General features: G+C 34.2%; 1 protein-coding gene across 9 annotated transcripts in view; it reads left to right on the top strand.

Annotated features, from left to right (window-relative positions):
* The window catches only part of LOC148051043 (transcription initiation factor TFIID subunit 4-like), a 150731-nt gene that overhangs the window by 64676 nt on the left and 65796 nt on the right, over positions 1–20259 (top strand). For 7 of the 9 annotated variants that reach the window (XM_087738688.1, XM_087738686.1, XM_087738689.1 and 4 more), the window contains 3 exons: positions 525–655; positions 2657–2782; positions 12928–12984. In XM_087738688.1, coding sequence (XP_087594814.1) covers positions 525–655; positions 2657–2782; positions 12928–12984 — 314 coding nt within the window. Of the gene's footprint in view, positions 1–524; positions 656–2656; positions 2783–2891; positions 4531–12927; positions 12985–20259 lie in introns of those variants that run through there. The other 2 variants (XM_087738691.1, XR_015700319.1) reach the window with 2 other exon arrangements.

The raw sequence follows: 20259 nt of genomic DNA, 5'->3' as shown, positions 1-20259 counted from the left end.
CTGGTGTCTTTAAATAACTGTTGTTAATATGACTTTATTTCCTCATATTCAATTAATAGGTTTTTTTCTAAAGAATTTTTGTTGTCAGTAGTATGCCAATACTGTAGGTTAAAGCGTGCAACAGTATGCTTTGGGTCGCAGCCTCATCTCATTGACCGTGAAATTAATCTGCACTAATGCTTCTGAAGATAGAGAAATTGCTTTTTCTTGTGTAGAACAACTGAGAACTCAAATTGTCTCATACTCTGTTATGCTTTAATTTAACATACTAGGATAAACTTCAGTAAAGTTCTTAAATGCTTTCTAAGTGGTAAAAAAAAAATGCTCTGATTTCTCTTTCAAACTTTAAAGTGTAGTCACGCCTCTTTTTAAGGGGTCATGAATGTATCACCAAAGCTACATAAATACACTGTCATGGATTTTCTGTTCAGGAAAATGAAGTTATGACTTTATGTTCTGTAGAGGTTTGGGGAGGGTTTTTTTGGGGGTAAGCTAATTCTGTTTTGTTTTGTTTTTTGCTTTAGCTAAAAAACTAGGAATTACTGATGTGCCAGCTGAGGTGGTTACTTTTATTTCCCATGCAACACAAAACAGATTAAGAACAGTGATAGAAAAAGTAACAGTGATAACCCAGCACCGAATGGAATCATACAAAGTAAGTGTGCAAAGAAAGGTATTGTGTGTTATAGAACCATGCAGCGTGACGCCGTTTTTTCTTAGCACACGGTAGGCGTTGTGTTCATTCTGCGTGCAAAGCATGTTTTAATTGCAGGTTTGTCTACCTCGGCAAATAGAAAGTGGTGGGATGCTAGCGCTGCTTGCCAGATCTGTCTTCCTCCTCTGTGATAGAATTGGTGTGTAGAATTATGTTTTTGTCGTTCTGTGCTGAAGTGTCTAGCATGGAGCATCTGTTAAGCTATTTCTGCTCATAGATTGTGACTAAGACTGTTTCTTGATGTCTCCTTTTTTGACCAAGGTATCCATTGAATGGATCAAAATTGCTTCAACATATAGGAATCTATAGTAACTTCACGCATCCTTGGCTGTGAGAAATGCTAATGTTTTACGAAAGCTACCAATTTGTCTTAAACCAGCAACTAAAGAATTCAGCTATAAATTCTTCACTGTTATTAAACAATGATGTTCTCTTTAAAAAGAACATTTCAAGATTAAATGCTACTCTCGTTCCATTGTTAGTTGATTGTACTCTTGAAGCAAATAGAAACAATTTAGATACCTTAAACCAGGGGGGAAATTTAAATAAGAATCTGCAAAGCAGTTTGAAATTCAAATAAATCAAACATCTTTATTGATAAATATGAAATATCTCTTTTGATAGAAGTAAGATGCTAATAGTTGTTAAACTGATGTAAAAGCAAGATGGCAATAAACGTAGTTGTGTGTTGTGTCTAAGCTGTGTTTAGATTTCTTTAGTGTATTTATATATTGAGTAGCTCTGGTTTGGTTTTTTTGTTTGTTTTTGGTTTTTTTGTTGTTGTTGTTTTCCTTGAGTGAAAGCCTGGTCAAACAGCTTTGGACTGTATCTTTGCCCACCTATTTCCCAAACCTTCCCAATGGGTCACAGTTGGACTAATTGTATGTGACATTTGCAAGAAAAATTATCTTTGTGATCTGTGACTAGAATTGACATTACTGTGATAGAAAAATGGATTAAAAAAAATAAAGGCTACTATGCCTGTGTATTACCTACACTTATATCTTTCCTTGCCGTTGATGGATATATTCTACTATACTGGATTAAAAGTAAAATCTCCTTGCTTCTTCCCATTATTCTTCACCAGCTTCAGCAGTGTTAAGTCCCTCCTTCCTTCTCCCTAGGATGGTGTCTGAGAAGAAAACACTTCGCTTAGTCTGTATTAAGCCAAAGATGCATTTAAAATAATATCTTTACAGATTCCTAGAAAAAAATTATGTTGTCTCTGAACTGTAGTATCTTCATTGTCTTCTGTATATTTCTTGGTTAATGGTTTTCTTTGATTTCATAGCATTGCAGTGAAAAAGGAAAATATTAACCAGATAAATGAGATGGCAGTAATATGGATAACTTATTTTTCTGACTGACATTCTGAGTGTTCCCCGTGCAGCTTGTGTCATAAATTCTTGTTGTTTGTTGGGTACTAGGAAAGCTTGCATGCTCTTAGTTGTCATAAAGTTCTTCTATTTTAATTGTAATTAGAGGCTTATTTTCAACTGAATTTTTAGCTTTAATGCTTTTATAATTCTGCATCTTGATCATGTCTGTTACTAGCTCAAGATGAGTACAAATACAGGAACTGCAGTTTATAAGCAGGCTTATATCCTATATCTAGGATTGTTCAGTAATAAACTAAGCATCTTGGGGGTTTTTAATCAGTATGTTGGTTTTATTTTTTTTAACTCTTTGATGTCTCTGGTGCTGATAAGTCAATCCTTGTTTTTTAAATTTGCTTAGATATTAATGAAATAATCAGATTCTAGCTGCATTATTAACTATAGGCTAGCTTCATTCCCCCGAGCTTAAAAAAAAAAAAGGGGGAAATTTTTTTTAATTGTTAGTACAACGGAAAGATTTTAATGTATAACACCTACAGTATTCTTTAAACACATTCTTGATGAAAATGCATGCTTTTTGTAAAACATTGTTCTTATTTTACAGGATGATGAATGGTATGAACAAGCTACAGATGTCCGATCACAGTTAAAGTTTTTTGAACAGTTGGAGCGTTTAGAAAAGCAAAGGAAAGATGAACAAGAGAGGGAAATCTTGCTAAAGGCTGCCAAGGTATCCAATTTACTCTTTTTTTTTTTTAAACTACTTAACAATTCATAGTCTTCAAACAATTATTTAATTTTGTGAAATCTGTTTCATAAAGACATTTTGTTTCTTATAGCAAAAAGATACTGTTGTTCTGACATCACACCTTTAATTCATTAAGTCATGCTGTCTTGTCTTCGATGATTCTCAACCTACCTGACTGGAATGCTCCTACATTTTCAAGATACAGCTCTGAATGTGATGAGTTTTTGGGAATATAGGAGACAATGGATAACATTTTCAAAATAACTTGGTGAAATAATTTTCACAATTGCCTTTGAAATTTAATAGATGCCAGGGTTTCTGTGCCATTTGAAAATCATAGCCTACACTTCTGGTATTTAAACAAAGTTCAGTAAATTGTTACGGATTTTTTTGAGGCTTTTTACTACTTGACTTTTTTGAGGCTTTTTATTTCTTGAGTTTCTAGACTTTTTTTTAAAGTTTTGTTCATTTGTTTATTTTAATTTAAATACTATGTGTCCTAGTTGGTGTTCCAGTCACCTCTATATGACTGCATTATTTAATTGATTCATGCCTGTCTTCCGTTAACTATCAGTTCTTCTGGACTTGTTCCTTTGTAACTTTAATTCCAAAGAGTGAATTTTCATACACGCAATAGAACAAACTAAGACAATATTGTTTCAAGAACATCCAGCTATAGCTAGATCTCCTGTTTATAACTGCATATTTAATTTAGTTTTATATATATATATATATCTCATATCAGATCAAACTGCAAATAAGTTTATCCCTTAGTTATCTCAATTTTCATTGCATTTGCATTTTCATTGAATTATTTATTGTATATTCTGAAGAGATTATACAGAACAACTCAATGCTCAATTGTAACACTTAGCCTGCTGGTTTTGTGCCATTAGTGTTCATAAATTGAGATATTTTTTTATAAAAACCTACCCTTGCTTATTTCAGAAATTTGTTTCTCAGTTTGGCTACTTTAATCTGTCCTATTTTCACTCTTAATTTATAATTGTTCACATTGTTAACGATACCGCAGATTTCCACATAACAGACGTAGTCTTTAAATGTTTAGATGAAAACAGATTTACTGTTTTCATTCTTAATGCTTATTTTTTTTAAATAAAGAAATGCTTTTTTTTAAAATCCTGTTTTCTCCATTTAGTGAATACATCTTGATGAATCATGTTTTCTTTTCTCTGTATCCTGCTACTTGTTTGTTATGCTGGTTGTTTTTTGTTTTTATGGACATTGAGGAAGATACAGTAGCCTGTAGTCCTTAGTTCAAAAATGTTTCCCTGACTGCATAAAGCCTTACTCGGGCTTATCTGAGGTTGGGTTAGATGACCTCCTGTTGTCCCTTCCTACCTGAATTACTTCATGATTCAGTGTTCTTTGGTTTTGTGGTTTGGTGTTGGTTTTGTTTTGGTTTTTTTTGTTTTGTTTTGTTTTAGTCTTGAATAATATAAATTCTGCGAAGTCAAAATTTAGGAAATAAATACATGATCAACAAATTTGATTCCTGTAGATTACAGAAAGAGCAAATTAAAGAATTCTACAACAAACAAATATAAAAGAGTCCTCTACTTGATTTGAAAAAATTACCTTAATGAAAATAATGAATGCATAAATCAACTTCATAACCAGAAAGTGACAGGATACAGCTTGGCATAAATATATGGTATACTAGAAAACTAGATGAAGGTATTAAAAAGCTAAACCACAAAGTAGCCATGGAAGAGCAATGCTGATTTATCAGTATTAGTGTTTAGAAAGAGAAGTTGAAGATATTGTGAGCCTTTTGGGAGGTGCTTATGCAACGTTGTGATTTAAGTGTAAATGCTGGTTTAGAACTGAACTTACGCTGATGGCGTCTTTCCTTCGTGGAGCGTTTAGCTGGCTCTCAACCATTCTGTTCCAATGGATTGACAACCTATTGCAAGACTTAAGTAGGACATAGTTTAGGAAAATATGGTCAGATTACAACTTTTTATTCTAAATAATAGATTGTTCGTGATTTCCTTAGAATCTAGGTTGCTGCTCAAATGCAAGACAACCTGTACATTAACAGCAATAACTGTTAACGTCTTTATTCTGAATTCCTACGTACTAATTCCTTACCCAGGATTTAGTTTTTTCTAGTCTTTTATGAACTTGCCTAGTTGTCTAAGGAGATTGAAGTCTTTGTGGAAAGCATGCAGTAATTCTAATGACACAGTTATTAAAAGGACACAGTTAAAATCTGCCCCAGCTGCCCTGATAACTAGTGATAAAGATCAGTAACCATTTCTTGTCTGTTTGTGTCCTGCTGATTGATATTTGTATCTGCAAAGGGGGTAATGATTAAACTGGCTCTGGAGACTAAATACCTATTATGCAAAGACGACGTTTCCCTGATCATGGCGTCTTTGTCATCTTGACAGTATTGTGTCTTTAAAGATTATAGAAAACTTGGGATTTTGAAATGAAATTTCTGTTTCTGCTTTTTTTCCTATAAATGCTTAAATCTAAAAATCAGAAATTTTTTATTTATAACTGCAGATTCTTAATGTGCCTTTTAGACGAAAAGAGTGATCTTTTATCTTGTACATGCTTTGTCATGTTATTTTGCAACATGTTTTTAAAGTTACTCAGCAGAATAACTTTAGGAAAATTTCAAAATTACCTGCTAGTGGTACCTCATCTATTGTCTAGTATGGAAGAGTGTAAACAAGTTTAACTTGTACAGTGAAAATTCTATTTTAATTATTTACCCTTTGGAACCTTGTTAACAGCCGAAGTCCAGGTTTTGACAAAGAATAGGGTAATGAAGGAAATGTTTTGGGCATTGGAGTGGATGCTATTAAATAACCAACAACAAAATAATCAACTGAAAAGATGATGAAAAATGAAGGAATAGATTGAAATGAAAGGGGAGTCAGCATGAGTCTTAGGGAACCATTGAAACCAATTTGGTAATTTTGCATTAGAATCCAGTAAGGGATAAGAAAGAGATGTAAATGATGGTCAAAGAAAATGTCAGGTTTGCAGGTTTTTGTTGTTGTTTTGGGTAGTGGGTTGGTTTCTTTAGGAGGAGATAAGAAAATATTTGACACTAGTGTTCTGATTGATCTGCAACCATAATTTCAGTTATTACAGTACGATGTGATTGCAGAATCTGTAAGCACCCAGATGGGGTTGGTTTTGCTTCAGGAAATGTTTTTGGGAGAATGAGAGATAAAATCAGATGGGGAGATAAAAGAAAAAAAGGTCAGGTTTCAAAAAATATTTTAAATTTTTTACATTCTGAGAGAAGTCACTGTCCAAGTTAAAAATAATTGTGAAGCTACAAGATTATCTTTAAAGCAATATACTGCAAAATAGCAGTATTATTTGGCTTGTTAAATGAGAGAATATTACAAAATCTTATGTCCCATGCCTGGGAAATACTTGAGAAATAGAAACTTCATACCATGAGCTTAGAAGAATAATGACTGATGTTCGCATTCCAGTGAGATATTTTGGGGGAAGACAAACTTGACAGGAAAGGAAAAATCATAAGGTATGCTATAGTAGCAATGCAACATACAATTTCTCTTTTAATTAAAAACCTAAAAATTGAAAACAAGACTATACTGTTTCAGGAGCTAGCACAATCTCTTGTACCCCAGGAATCTCTGCATCATGTTCCACAATGTATGCATACCAACCTAGAACGTGTGGCCCAAAGCATTTCTCTAATTTACTTCCTAGTGATTCTTTTTATAATAGAAGAGTTTAAAGACACGTTGGGCCCCAAAACTGTCAGATCTAGTCACTTCCTGCTGCCGGAACAGTCCTGTTTCAAACATCCAGATAATATGATGTGTCAAATACAGAAGCTGTACAGGGAGAGGCTGTAGCTGCCTTGATTGTCATTACTTTTGGGTTATCTTCCTGATATGTGAATAATAGGGTAAAATAATAATGGCACAACGAGGAGCCATCTTGTATATAAACACGTAGGTAGGGTGCAGTCTCTTCAAAGGAAATATTTGGGAGAGTCAACTCTTTGCCCCCATTTGTTTTCCCAGTAAGAACCCACTGGCTGTCGTTTCCATGTGTGTGCAGAAGCAGAGATCTTTTGAATCTGTCTTTGGTGGCTGGTATGGGAAATCGCAAGATGAGCTAAGGAAAGCCTTAAGACTGCAGAAAGGTCAAAAGCCACACTAAAATCACTTGAGGAATTTACCTTTATATTTGACATGGTGTATGTTGTGTGGACTTTCTTAAAAAAAAACAAAAACAAAACAACAACAACAAAAAAACGCAACAAAGCACAGGTCTTGCTATAGTAAAAGATATGTTCTTTGCTTGCTTTCATAGCTATTTCCAAAACCTGGAAAATGCAGGTTGTGTGTGTCAAATTGAATGAGGTTCTGGTTCTGGGCTAATAATGGAAATATTTCTGGCAGCAGGAGGAAGAGGAGTTTGTAGTTGATTTTTTTTCTTCGTTTGTTTGGTTTTATTTCTGAATTGTTTTTTGGAGAGAGTGATGCTTTCTACAGTAAAGGTACAGCTTGGGGTTGTCCTTGTCTTCAGAAAATCAATGAATAATACTTCTATGATATAATCTACAATAAAGTGTATCATGTTAAAATTACAGCATTAATTCATCTGCTCAATCTGGCTAAATGCATGTTTATTATTAAATTAATTTTGAAAATTAATTTCCAATATATGCATTCTATTAGTCTATTATTTTGAGTGTTCTGTATAGTAGCACAAGCCTGTCAAGTTTTGGGGTCTTAAATACAAGTATCACAGGAGTAAGATCTATTCTGTAAAAAGAATTATTACGTAAATAAATGGAAAATTATGTTTAGTGTTGTTTGTGAAGTTAATTAGTATTTATGGATGATAGTGATTTTATCGTGCTATAGGCTGAAGGGCTTTTTTTATTGGAGAGACATTATTGAAATTTGGCAATGCTGATTTCCTTACACATACATCCTGTCATTACTTGAAGGGACTACCTCTTTGAGCCAGAGATGAGTTCAGTCGTCATGCCAATTTAATCCTTTCCCTCTCTTCTGAGAGTACAGTGGATGTAATGCAGCTTTCTGTGAGATGAAGCACTCTCTGAACGGAAACTTATAACTCACTTCTAATGAGAGGAGAGCAAAGAGGGAATTATTGTGTTGAGATAATTTTCTGAATTTTTAGAAATTTCTTACTTCAGTTGTAATGATTTTAAAATAAATCTTTTTTTAGACCTGTACTCTTGCATTCCCCCTCACTGTGGTCGTAGCTCTGAATAGGGTTTTACCCTCAGCTATGCTGCTTTTAGCTTTGTTAATAAAAAGTGAAAGTTAATGTGAAAGCAAAGTGTTTCATGTTGCCAATTTAATTTCTTTAATTAAAAGTGAAAGTTATAAGCTGGTACAGCCGTGGGTGAAGTTCTAATGTCATCAATGGGGAAAAATAGGTTTAAAATTGAAACTGTTGGCACAGCAGTGGCTCTCAATAGTACAGCACCTGCAGTTGTGACTCTTAACTTTATTTAATGAAAAAAGATTAATTTGAAGCATTAAAGACTCCCAGTGTATGTATTGGGAAGCGGGAGTAGAGCTGTAAGTGCCTTAACTGGGATCAGATGTTGCTAAATGCAGGAGACTTATTTAGGAGGAGATACCCTGTGAGAGAGAGGTTTAACAAGCTGAGACTTCAAAATTATTATACATCTAATAGAAAATGTTTTTTGTTAGTGGGACAAAATGTAACAACAGTGAAGCTTTGACATTACAAATGACAAAATACTGAATAATGATCATAATTAAATACATCAGAAGGACTGTTGGTCTGCCCATCTGTGTAGGTGCACAGAGTATCCTCCAATTCTAAAAATAATTGTTGCATATATTTAAGTATTACATGAGTTATAGATAAAAAATATTGTTGTTTTGTAATTTAAGACAGTTCTAATAAATACAAAATCCCCTTCTTAAAACTACGCTGTTATATGTGTAATTAGATGTCTGTTTTTTGTGGCATTCTTTCTTAACACAAGCAAGGGGAAAAGCTGAGGTTTGGAACATTAGGGAGTTTGGTAACATGTAAATGAAACCCTATATTTCTAATGTGTTTTGAATACACATTTAAGATATGCTGCTTTTCATACTTTCAAAGTCTAGTATTTCCATAGACCTAATGTGATCTATGCAGTTTTCAGATAAATAAGATAACAAGTTCTCTAACACAAAGCACTTTCATTCTTAACAATTAAAATATCAGGCTGTCTGGTCTAATAAAAGTAGTTTATGTTTGGGAGAAATGTTAACAAACCTGGTTTGGTGAATTAAGTTCTCAGTCGGAGACAGCATTTAATGTATTTAGAGGTATTTTATCTGGTTAGGATCAGTCCTAGGTTTCTCTAGAATTACTATGGGAAGCTAGCTTGCTTCTAAAGGTATTTATTCATCAACGTGAAAATATGTTACGTAAACCCAGATTTCTTTATTTACAGATCTAGACACGAAGACTAGAGAGGGGAAGGGAAAGGAGTTGAAAGTATTTGAGTTGGGGGGGTTCTGTGATTGTTGGGTGTTTCCGAAGCTTTAGAGGAAGGAGGCATTGGTGCATTAAAAGATTTTGAAAAAACGTGTTTCACAAAACAGGTGAGATGCAGCATATTACGATTTGGATGTTAGAGGGAAAGGAGAAAAAATATGAGATGACTTCGAAGAAAAAATTTAAACTGGAGTTAAAAAAAAAATAGGAATGATTTGTCAGTAGCTTGAGAAAAGTAAGTGTAAAAATATTAAAATAATTGGTGAGTAAAAATGGTGAGATACATACAAGCACTGCAAGAGCTGAACAGCAGCAAAATTGTTGAAACTCTTCAGAGGAAGGAAAAGATGTTCACGTGTGGAATGGAGTGTAAAGAGAAGCCAGTGACATTTTTAAAGCTTATCTAGGGACCTCTATTAAGCTTGACATTTTCGTTTGCTTATATTTGCTTTAATCTGTGTTGCCTTGGCATTGAAGAAACCTTTTGTAATTTACATTAAATCATAAAGTGAAGAATTAATAAAATAGTCAATGTTTATACTTTTTCTTTTCCTTTAACACATTTTAGCCTCCATATGCTGATGATTTTATTTCTGAAGCTTACTGATTTGCAAACTGACATGGTAGTCAGCAGGAAGGTATTTTAGTCTTAACCATCTGTTTTGTTTTTTTTTTTTTTAAAATCTATTAAAATTTATCTGAACACAAAAAGAAACAGAAAATGACAGTTAAATTCCTTAGTTTTATTCCTTAATTTTAGTTAAATTCCTTAATTTTATTAGTGTTACTAATAAATACTAAGGAGTATTGACACATCTAGTGTAAAGTTGGAATTTACTTGTTTGAAACAAGAGCTAGCCTGAGCTCTTTGAAAAGGCCATTTGGTGTGGGTTCAAGGAATAACCAGAAAGTCATTGCATTACTCTCAATGTAAAAGTAGTTCTACCTTCACCTTCAATCTGGGTTTATATATCTAACATCACCTGGTATTTTAAATCTTCATTACTGAAAAAATTCCTCTATTTAATATCAGTCAGGAGTTGAGTACCTGTTTTCACCTCTGCAATAATTTTTATTATTTATTTATTGTGAATGAGCTGGAGGTTTACACAGAGTAGATCTGCTTTTTTGCCTGCTTTTAGAGTCTGCTTTTTCAGACTATCCTGAACTCCAGATCTACTTTTATGTGGTCGGTTTGGGGGGGGGGGGGGGAGCCCCACCTTTTAAATGTGGGTTTTTTTTAATATGTAGCGCTTTCAGGTTTTTCCTTCACTTACGGAGTCCAGGAATTTGCAATGTTACTTTGCGTCTATTTCTTTAATTTTTCTTACAATGTCCCCAAACACAATGTAGATCTGGTATGTTTTCCAGGGTTCTATCACTTTCTTGTAGAAACTTGGTAACGATATTAGAAGTCTCAGCTTGATTCTCTCAGGACACTCTGCTTTCTCCTGAAGCTGAAATGCTTTTAACTTGTACTTTGCATTTGGCAAATGATTCAGCTTCATACAGTAGTATAACAACACTTCATATTTCTGTACTGCTTTCACTGCGAGACTCGGAACACAATAGAGGTTCATTGTACATTTATAAATTTAGCATCAAAACACGTGAAAGGGCTAAATACAGTTTTCCATACGTCGTACTGGAGAAACTGAGGCACGCAGTGATTGAACTGTCATCACAAAATGATAGAGCAAGGACCTAATTCAGCTCAGTTCATAAATAACTTCCCTAAGTCCATCTCGTAGAGAAGCAACTCATTGAATGGTTGTTGTTTGTTTTTTAACCTAATAGATATAAATATAATCAAGTTCTTAGCAATTGCTCTACTGAATTAGACTCCCAGGTCTCTGGCAGATCTATGTATTTCATGAAATGCCTTTTTGTTCTTTAAACGTTAACTAGATCAGGTTATCTACATTTTTCTTTTTGTCTGACCACAGAAGTTAGAAGGAATCTTAGTCTAAGTTAAGTTGGAGTTTCTTGGTTGGCACAACTACAACATGGGAGTCTAATTTGGTCATTAGCTGTCTACAGATTTTAATTTCTCATTACTTTACTCTAGACACTATCCTGTCAAACTGCCTTTTATGCTAACAGGCACAAAATCACTAGTAGGTGGTGTTGGAAGATGAAGCTAATGTGCACTGTGGAAGAGTGAAGCACATCTTCTAAAAAATCTCATTATTGTTTCTTTTGGCCATGCTTTGTCATCACTGTGTTTTATGTGTGTGCTATGTTAGCTGAGAAAATAATCCCAGTTTAAAAAAAACAAAAACAAACAAACAGGAAAAAGGGTAGAGAATTCAGTGTCATTGGTGCCCTGTCTGCCAAATCACAGTCAAGGCTCTTTCTAGGTATATCAACAGTATTACGTGTCCCCTTACCCTTAAAAACTGTCTCCCTTTGGTTTTCTTCATGGATTTTTAACGTCTGAACAGAATATGTCATGAAAAATTCAAACAACAGGAAAAAATCTGAGCATATGTAAGTTTGCAAGCTAATATTCTTTCAAGTTTCAGGTCTGTCTTTAGCATAGAAAGAAGCAGAGAAAGATAGATGGGAGAGGGCATAGATATTCTTATTCCTTTAGGAGCTGTGTAAATGATACCACTTTAAATCTCAAAGAAATACCAAAATAAAACAATTACATGTTTCAGGTATTGGGAACAACAGTTTTCCACAGATGTCGCAAGTTTTATTGCAGCTTCCTACAACTTCTTATGCAACCTTTTCTGAATACTGACCAATCATGCAGTTAACAAAGTATAATGCATATAGCATCTACCTCTCGAGTTTTGAATTCCATCAATTGGAGTATGTATAGTGAGCATAAATAAGAATGTAACAGTTTTAATATATGGTTGTAAAACAGTCTGTATCTGAAGAAATGTACTGTTATGGGTTGTTATTGCAATTAAACAGTTATTCTTAATGGGGTTTTAGAGCTATTGTTTCTGGTTTTGAAGGAAAATGCAAAAGTTGCCATTTGGCAATATTTCTCCAGTTTTAAAAATTACAACATTAATAGTAGTAGTAGTGCATGAATGAGTTCAACATGTGCATTTCTGTGCTGTACTCAGCGTAAGTTCAGATGGATAGTAACATCTTTATTATGAAGATTTACTGTTTGGGAGGGTGACTTTACAACTGTTTTCTCCACATCCTCTACCAACAGCTGAATAAAAGCTTAGTTGCAAACAGTAAATTATTTTAAGATAAGTGACTGTAAGGAGTTTAAATTGAAAAGATCAGATAATGGAAAGGGTATCATTTCCACTCTTGGATGCTTGAATTTGTTTGTATTAAATAATTGAAATCTAAACCTGTATGGAAACTTTAGCATTGACAAAAACATGTTTTGGTTTTTTTTTTTTTTTAAATTTAAATCTAGGGTAGAACTTATTTACAACTGAATATTTAACAGTCTTTTGGGTGAGGCTTATGGGTTTGAAACTGCACTTCTATGAATTTAAGCATCCCATTTTTGACACCTTGTATCCTGTTCCCCTTTCTTTGGTATTTTTTAACTTACTGCAACAGATGAGGGGTTCTTAAACCATCTGTTAACCTTTTTTCCCCATTTTTTTTTAAATATGTAGAGTCGCTCAAGGCAAGAAGACCCAGAGCAAGCTAGACTGAAACAAAAAGCAAAGGAGGTAAGCAGAGCTAGAGATCATTACACTTGACATTTCAAGGCTTGAACATATTAATTTTTTATGCCTTGCTACTTGTATATCGTTAATAAAAATCTGACTAAAAACTTTTTAGGATGTATTTGTTGCTTTCCCTTTGATCTTAATGTTTGCAAACTAATACATTAATACATGTGAAGCCTAAGGAGATTTTATAAGAGAATATTTCCATACATTACATTTTCATTTCCATTTTAGGTAGCTGTAGCTTTTGTGGGGTTGTTGATGACAGCAGCATTAGGTTTTGGTGGAAAATATATGCCTTTGTCTTTTTGTAAAATGTCACTTTCTTAGAAATGTGTTACTTAACAATTTTGTTCTGGTAACAGTCTTTCAAGTGATGTAATTGCCAGTCATCTTCTCTACAGTGTGGTTCCGTGGATTATTTACTCATCAGTGTAAATTTAAATAATCTAAAAATTATCAAATAATTTCAGATGAAGTTTTGATATGTTATTCTAAGAGTAACAATTTGTGAACTACTGAGTACCTTAATTTGCTGTAAATGAGAGTGGCTGTCCTTTGCTTAGAGTCATCTCATGGCTTAGGATGAGTTTGTAACTTAAATCAATTAGAAAGACTAAAATATCTATCAGTTAAAAATCATTCCTATTTTAAAAAATTAGAAACATCATTTGCAGCAAACTGATGCTCATTTTTTTTAGCCAACTTCTTTGGATCTATGCATTAGAAGGTAATAATTGTACATTAGAAGGCAATATATACAGAAAAATGCATATAACAAGTTCTTTTTTATTGACCCGTTCTTCCTGTTTTGTTTCACGGTTGGCAGTATTCTGTAGTTCCGTTAGCTATACAGATTTTATATATATATATAACAGTCAAAAAAATCCATGTACATGGTTGAGGTTTTTTGTCTTCTTTTTCATTATGCGATTATGTAGTAAGATTTGCTGAAATGAGTTCTTGTAAACATTAAGCCATGCCTTAGTGTTTCCAGAGTTGGGTTTGTCAAGCAAGTATTCAAATGAAATAGAGTAATCAAGTTATTTGGCAGGAAGAGACACAGGATTTTAATACTACTTGAGTTTAGTATATGGCCAGTATATGCAAAGGAAGACGCAGATTTGTGAAAATAATTGATGGCAGGCAAAACTTGCTGAGAACTAAAACTACCATGCTGCTGGAAGTGAAAGCAAGCTAGAAGTAAATACATTTCTTGCTGCCACAATATTTGCATTCATTGTAATTCTTTTTTGGCCATTGGAAACTTGAGGAAGCAAAAGCAAACAACAGGGCTAGTAAAAACACATTTTCTAGTAGTCAGAGTGAAATAGTGGTTCTCTTTGTGGCTGTGATAGGAGACTTACACTCTAGCCAGTGTTGTTGCTGTTGGTGTAGCTGCAGGAGTACTTCTCCCTTGTATGAAAATTCGGGTTGTCTGTATAAGCTTTGTTTCTTACCCACTAGAGGGAGTGACGCTGTGCTGACATGTGAATAAAAGAAAGTGTATGAAATGTATTCTGAGTAATGGTAATAGTGGTATTAGTAAAGAGGTAGCAAATATTTTGGTGGTAACCTGATTAAAAATGCTTAGATCAAACTGGTATGTGATTTTTTTAAAGTAGTGGTGTTCCTGGATATGATAACATGTTTGAATAAATGCAGGATGAATACTAGGTTTTCTGTCTGAGTGCTGCACCCTGTTCTTTTGTACATTAGCCCTGCCTTTTTTCCTACCCTTCTAATGAAAGTGTATAATTTGCTGGCACCATGCCTCTCTCTGAAGTTGAATTTCATTCTACGTATTTGAAACCATAAGAAATATAAGCATGTCTCTGGTTTTAGTAATTAGGGTTCTAAAGCTCTTTCTTCAACTAGTTTAGAGACTTTCACATAAAATATTCAAATATATTTAATAAAAACATACTCTTTTGCGAAGGGGAGTGGGGAAGTGGGACTGGCAAGATTTTGATTTAATATTGCTCGTATTTTTTTCTGCATTGGACACTGAATATATGCTGATCTCTCAAATTGTATTTACACTGCCAAAAAAAAAAAGCAACACAATTTTATAGTATAAAAGGTCTATTAGAGTGTCTTTGGCATGGCTTTGTTACTTGAAATTAAAAGTTTTGAATCAACTCCTACAAAAATGTAAAAATTTCAAAACTTCACTGCCAGCTGGGTTACTCTTAAATGTGTATATGACCCATAACTGAGAGACAAACTGGGTTTCTTCCAGGTTTTGTATAAGCTGATGAATTATAATACTGTCAACTTTGATAATAAGCTGGTTTTGAATCTGTGTTTCCATGATTTCCGTGTCTTGAATGATGCCTGAAGACCTTTGTTGCTCAGATGTTCTTCTGGCCAGTAGTGAAGTGGCTACTAGGGTAGTGTTTTAAAGAACATAAAGAGGGCATCCAAGAAACCTGCAGCATTTTTAGCTTGTGTTACTTGTTTAATGATATGACTGTCCAATAGTTTGTTTTTCATATCAGTAAAGCAGCTGATAATTTCATTATTATGTTCTGGAAATGGAGAATGTTTCAGACTTCGCAGTGTGCCTGCGTTTGAACAGTGACATTACTGCATTCCTTCTGCTAACCAGGCAGTCTGGAACTATCCTCTTCAAAACTGAGTGTGATCCATACTATACCCTGGTTCCCTGCCCGATAGAAATGGATGAATGTCTAAAACAAATGTAACCAATATATGAAGCGAGAATATAGCGCAAGATACTTAATGAAGGCAAAAGTCAGAGGGAGAAAGTGAAATACCAAATGAAGTAATTTGAAGTCTTTAAGAAAATCTTTTAACTCTTTAATAAAAAACTTTTCAAAACATTGAAAGAACTCTAGAAAACATTGTCTTGGAATGCTAAATAAAGGTACCAACACAAGGATAATAGGAGGAAGGGGGAGGAAAGAAGACTAGCAAAGGGTATTTGTTCCAAAACATTCTCCTTTATGGATATCTTGGAGTCTTCCATTCCATAACACTCTGGGTTTTTTCCTAGTTTAAAAAGAAAAAAAAAATTAGTTCAGTTTCTTGCACAGAACTACCATTAAGAAGTCCCCTTCTTGCTTATTGGTTCCATCAATAAAATGTACAGGGAGATCACTATGTCCTTTGAACACATTTTAAAAATTATTTGGTAAGGTGAAGATTATTTTATGTTTTGTTCTGTAACTCTGTCTTACTCCATTTATTAGCCAGTCTTCAAACCACTCTGCATATTGTTTAAACCAAACTGGCATAAATCAGGTTTAAATTGTGTCTAAATACTTACCTAAACAAACAGAAGGTCCATCTACATATGGTCTTACTGCAGAGACTAGACATAACAGTCAGGCTTCATTCACACACAGGCTAGCACTGTTTTAGTTAAGTCAGTGCAAGCCCACTCTTATTTTGGTTTGATTGACTTATTTTGCTTTAGCATTAACCTGTTTCAAATGGACTTGAGTGAAAGCAGTAGGATAACGTGCCTGTGGGGGTTTATATTGCTTAATAGTCTCAGTTTACTTTCACACTTTTAAATTGGTGCAGCTTTTTGTCAGTGGAGTTATATGATTGTTTTAATGGTAAACCTATTTAATAAACTAGTGAAAAATATTTTCCATTGAGACTATTTCAGGGAAAAATGCTGCTCTTCAGCTGTTACTTGTTACATTGTTTTGTAACACAAATTCTGAAATGTTTGACTCTGTGTAACTTAATGTAAAAAAAAGCATCATTTGTGAGCAGTGTCTAATTCATATTGTATGATTAAAGCTTTTAAAATCAAGTTTTAGAAAATACACTCTGATTTATGAAGTCTGTTGGAAGCATGGAAAGTCACAAATATAGGTTAAAGAAATTATGAGTTCTCTAATTTCCATTAAAAAGGTTCATTAAATAGGACATAAAGCAGGCCATATAACTGATAGCAGGAATAGATCAAGACTAGGAATAATTGACTCAACACCTAGTAATTAATAATATAAATTATTTAAATGAAAAACAAGGAAGGTAAGATCCTAAACGTCATTTCTGTCACGGATATTTTTCTACATACTCAGTGTCTGTTGGCTAAAAATCTCTTAATTTAAAAGTCAAGTAGCTGAGTTTGATTCTGAAAGATTAACTTGGTTAAAATCTTTGTGTCATCACCAACCAAGAATATTGCATAATAATAAAAACTTAAACCTGACACCATAAATGTCTGGGCATGTATCCAGGACCTAGATCAGTTTAGATAACACTCAGCTGAATCTGTTCTCAGATATACTCGTTAACCATGCAAGTGAAATCTCAGACCTGTTGATATTCATAATATAGCCTTACCAATTTCAAGGGAAGACAGAAGACAGCCCTTTACATACCTTTATCAGCACAGATAGCCCATCTTTCTAGGATTGGACAAAGTCCTTTAACAGTGATTTGTATTTAAGCAGGTTGCTGTTGTGACTGTTACACTGGCTAGGAGCTTTGGGAGTACCTGGTTCTTTCATAAGCAGACCAGGGGCAGGTATTTTCCATGCTCCCAGAAGTTGTATCCACTGCAGCCTTATGGTAACCACTCTGCTTGGGTACTGTCATCACCCATGTCTGCAAGGTCTTCTGTAACAAGAGTCTTACTCAGCTAAGCTGTAGATTTTGAACTGTATCCTTTCCTGAGTTATATGCACAAAAATATCTGGACTGTTAGCAGATAGAGTTCTATAAGAAGCCATAGGATCCTTCTCTTACTTAAAAATGATAATGAAGTATGTACGTCATATAATGTATATCATATGTGGCTCTAACACTGCCTTAGAAATTTTAAATCCACACAAAAAGGTAACTTGTCTTAGCGGTATTACTGAAACTCCAGCATCATATATTTAACAATTAGATTATGAAAACAATTTTACTCTAAATAATTTCTTGTCACCGCATTAATATTTATTTATCAACTCAATAAGAGTCGTTTCTTTTAAAATATTTAAATATAGTTTACTGCAGTTATCCTTGTTTTCGTAAGGCGTTACTGAAAATTAAAAGCAAATGAAAAGGATTTTGTTTGGTTTGGTAAGTGCATTTATTCACCTTTTTAGCAAAACCAAAGTCCTAAAAATTGTGCTAGTAATGCAGCATCTCTCATGATGAGAAGTCTACAGAAGTTTTCTATTTTATCATGCCTGACATAAAAATATTGATTCAAAAGCAACAATCTTCTCTTAAAAAGGCTTCTTATAAAACATTCCACTGAGAAATGGAGGACTTGGACAGAAATAAGTTTAAATTAAATTTTCACTTAGCGCTCTAACCCATCTGAGGGTCAATAGGTAGAAAGAAGAAAAAGCAAGGAATATCATACCTGAAGTAATGATAGTGCAACATTTAGGCAATAATGATTCCTCAGAACTGAGTTGTTCCATAGTTTTCTGCATCAGGTTACCAATGCTATAGCTGTGATGCAGAAGGAATGCAAGCATTTTTGTCAATACATGTAGAAGGTTAGATGACAGTCACTTTGGTTACACTCTCCCTTTACCACAGGTCTATTGCTTGTACCCGGAAAAAATGCTTCAGAAAAATGCTGAGACTATTCTGGTACTGTCTAAGCCCATGCAACACTGCCATGGATTTGGCTTTAGAGTAAAAGATTTTCCTGAAGTTATAAAGTTGTTGCAGTAACTTCAAGTGTTATTATTAAACTTGCATCTCGGAGAGAAGTGGTCCTGTCTGTTATCAGTCAAAATGCTTTCATGAAAATCCTACTGCGTTATCAAGCTTACTGCTTTCATGTTAACTGTATTTTTTTCCTTTTGAGTAGATACTTTAGATGTACAGATATATTATGATAACAGTCACAAATTCCGATAACTGGAGTTGATTATGAACTCCTGGGAAGGACAGGAGAGGAATGGTATTATATTTGCATATGCAAATACTACTGCTGAAGAAACAAGAAGATCTATAACCAGTAATAAATTTATTGTATATGAATCTTGGTCTTCAGATGTTCAAAATTTCATACTAGTTTAAAGACAGTGGGTTTTGCCAAAAAATTTCCTGTGTTTCCAAGGATAAGGTATTACCCTGCCATGAATTCTCCAAGTCCTGAAGAACTTTGGGCAATAGTAGTCTTGCTATTCAGCAGAACGTTTTGCACATCTCTCTGTAAAATTGAAGACCATGACACTTCCAACCTGTTTTCCTGTGCTTAGAGCGGAAGTGATGGCAGTTGTTTGGCTGAAGATAAAGTGTGGTGTTACCCTTGCTCTACTGAGTCACAAAACCGGGTAATTGGAGGAAAAACGCCAGGAGATCAAAGGAATGGCCGTAATATTTTCCAACTGAGTCAAATTGTTTTATTCCTGCTTATGTAAAATGTATATTAATTAGAGTTGAATCAAGGGCTAGATTTTTTTGTCTTTTCTCTAACCCAAGCTTGACCCAAGATTACCTCATTAGTCTAGCAGAAGTCTAAATTAAATCCAATCCTGTCCAACATAATAATTTCCTTCTACAAAATCATATTGGTGGAGTTCCATAGTGATTCATTATTTTAGTGTCATAAACTGCATAGCTCTTGTTTAGTTAACATGAATGCTTAATTTTTGTAACTGATTATGATTGTTGTTTTTAGCATTCTAAAAGCAAATGCTGTTTTACTCGTATATGAGATAAATACATGGCCTTTCTTAAGTAACAAACTGGTTTTGTGCTTGATACATCTTTATATTATAAAGTTGGAACACTCTTATGTTTGTTTATTCTTGCTATCTAGAAAACAAATTCTTAGAACTTCGTTTACTCCCTCACTAGAGGTACATACAAGTTGAATGCATTGTGTGAGAAGGGTCATTAGTATTGTATCGATGTGTTGTGCTACCTCACGAAGACCCGTGTCAGATTTGGGAGTCTTTGCATGTGCGGTGTTTATAAGCACAGATAAATGAGGTTGCATACCTTGGAGAACAGCGGCTAATGCAAAACAAAGTGGGACAGGTGAGTATGACGAGAGAGGAACAAGAAAGCAAGCTGTCTAGTCAAGCATTGTTCGTTGTTTAGCTGATGTCTCATGTCAGGGTAAAAGCGTCTCTAGAAGAGGTACGTGAAAGATAGCAGCCTTCAAATTAACACAGCAGCAGTGTAATTTCCTTAGATTTTGTATGACAAATGTATTTGTACTGATACAATCTTCCATTTGAGACATTAGCAGCTATGTACGCAAATGACATATAGTAATTGTCTTACCTTGGTACCCAAAGGTTCCCATGAGGCGCTCTGAGAATTTGGGGA

Source organism: Nipponia nippon, unplaced genomic scaffold (genome assembly GCF_047370975.1).
Source record: "Nipponia nippon isolate SJK-2023a ecotype South Korea unplaced genomic scaffold, ASM4737097v1 scaffold_7, whole genome shotgun sequence".
Lineage (NCBI taxonomy): Eukaryota > Metazoa > Chordata > Aves > Pelecaniformes > Threskiornithidae > Nipponia > Nipponia nippon.
The sequence above is the reverse complement of the archived record's forward strand: the minus strand, read 5'-3'. Positions and strand labels throughout refer to the sequence as shown.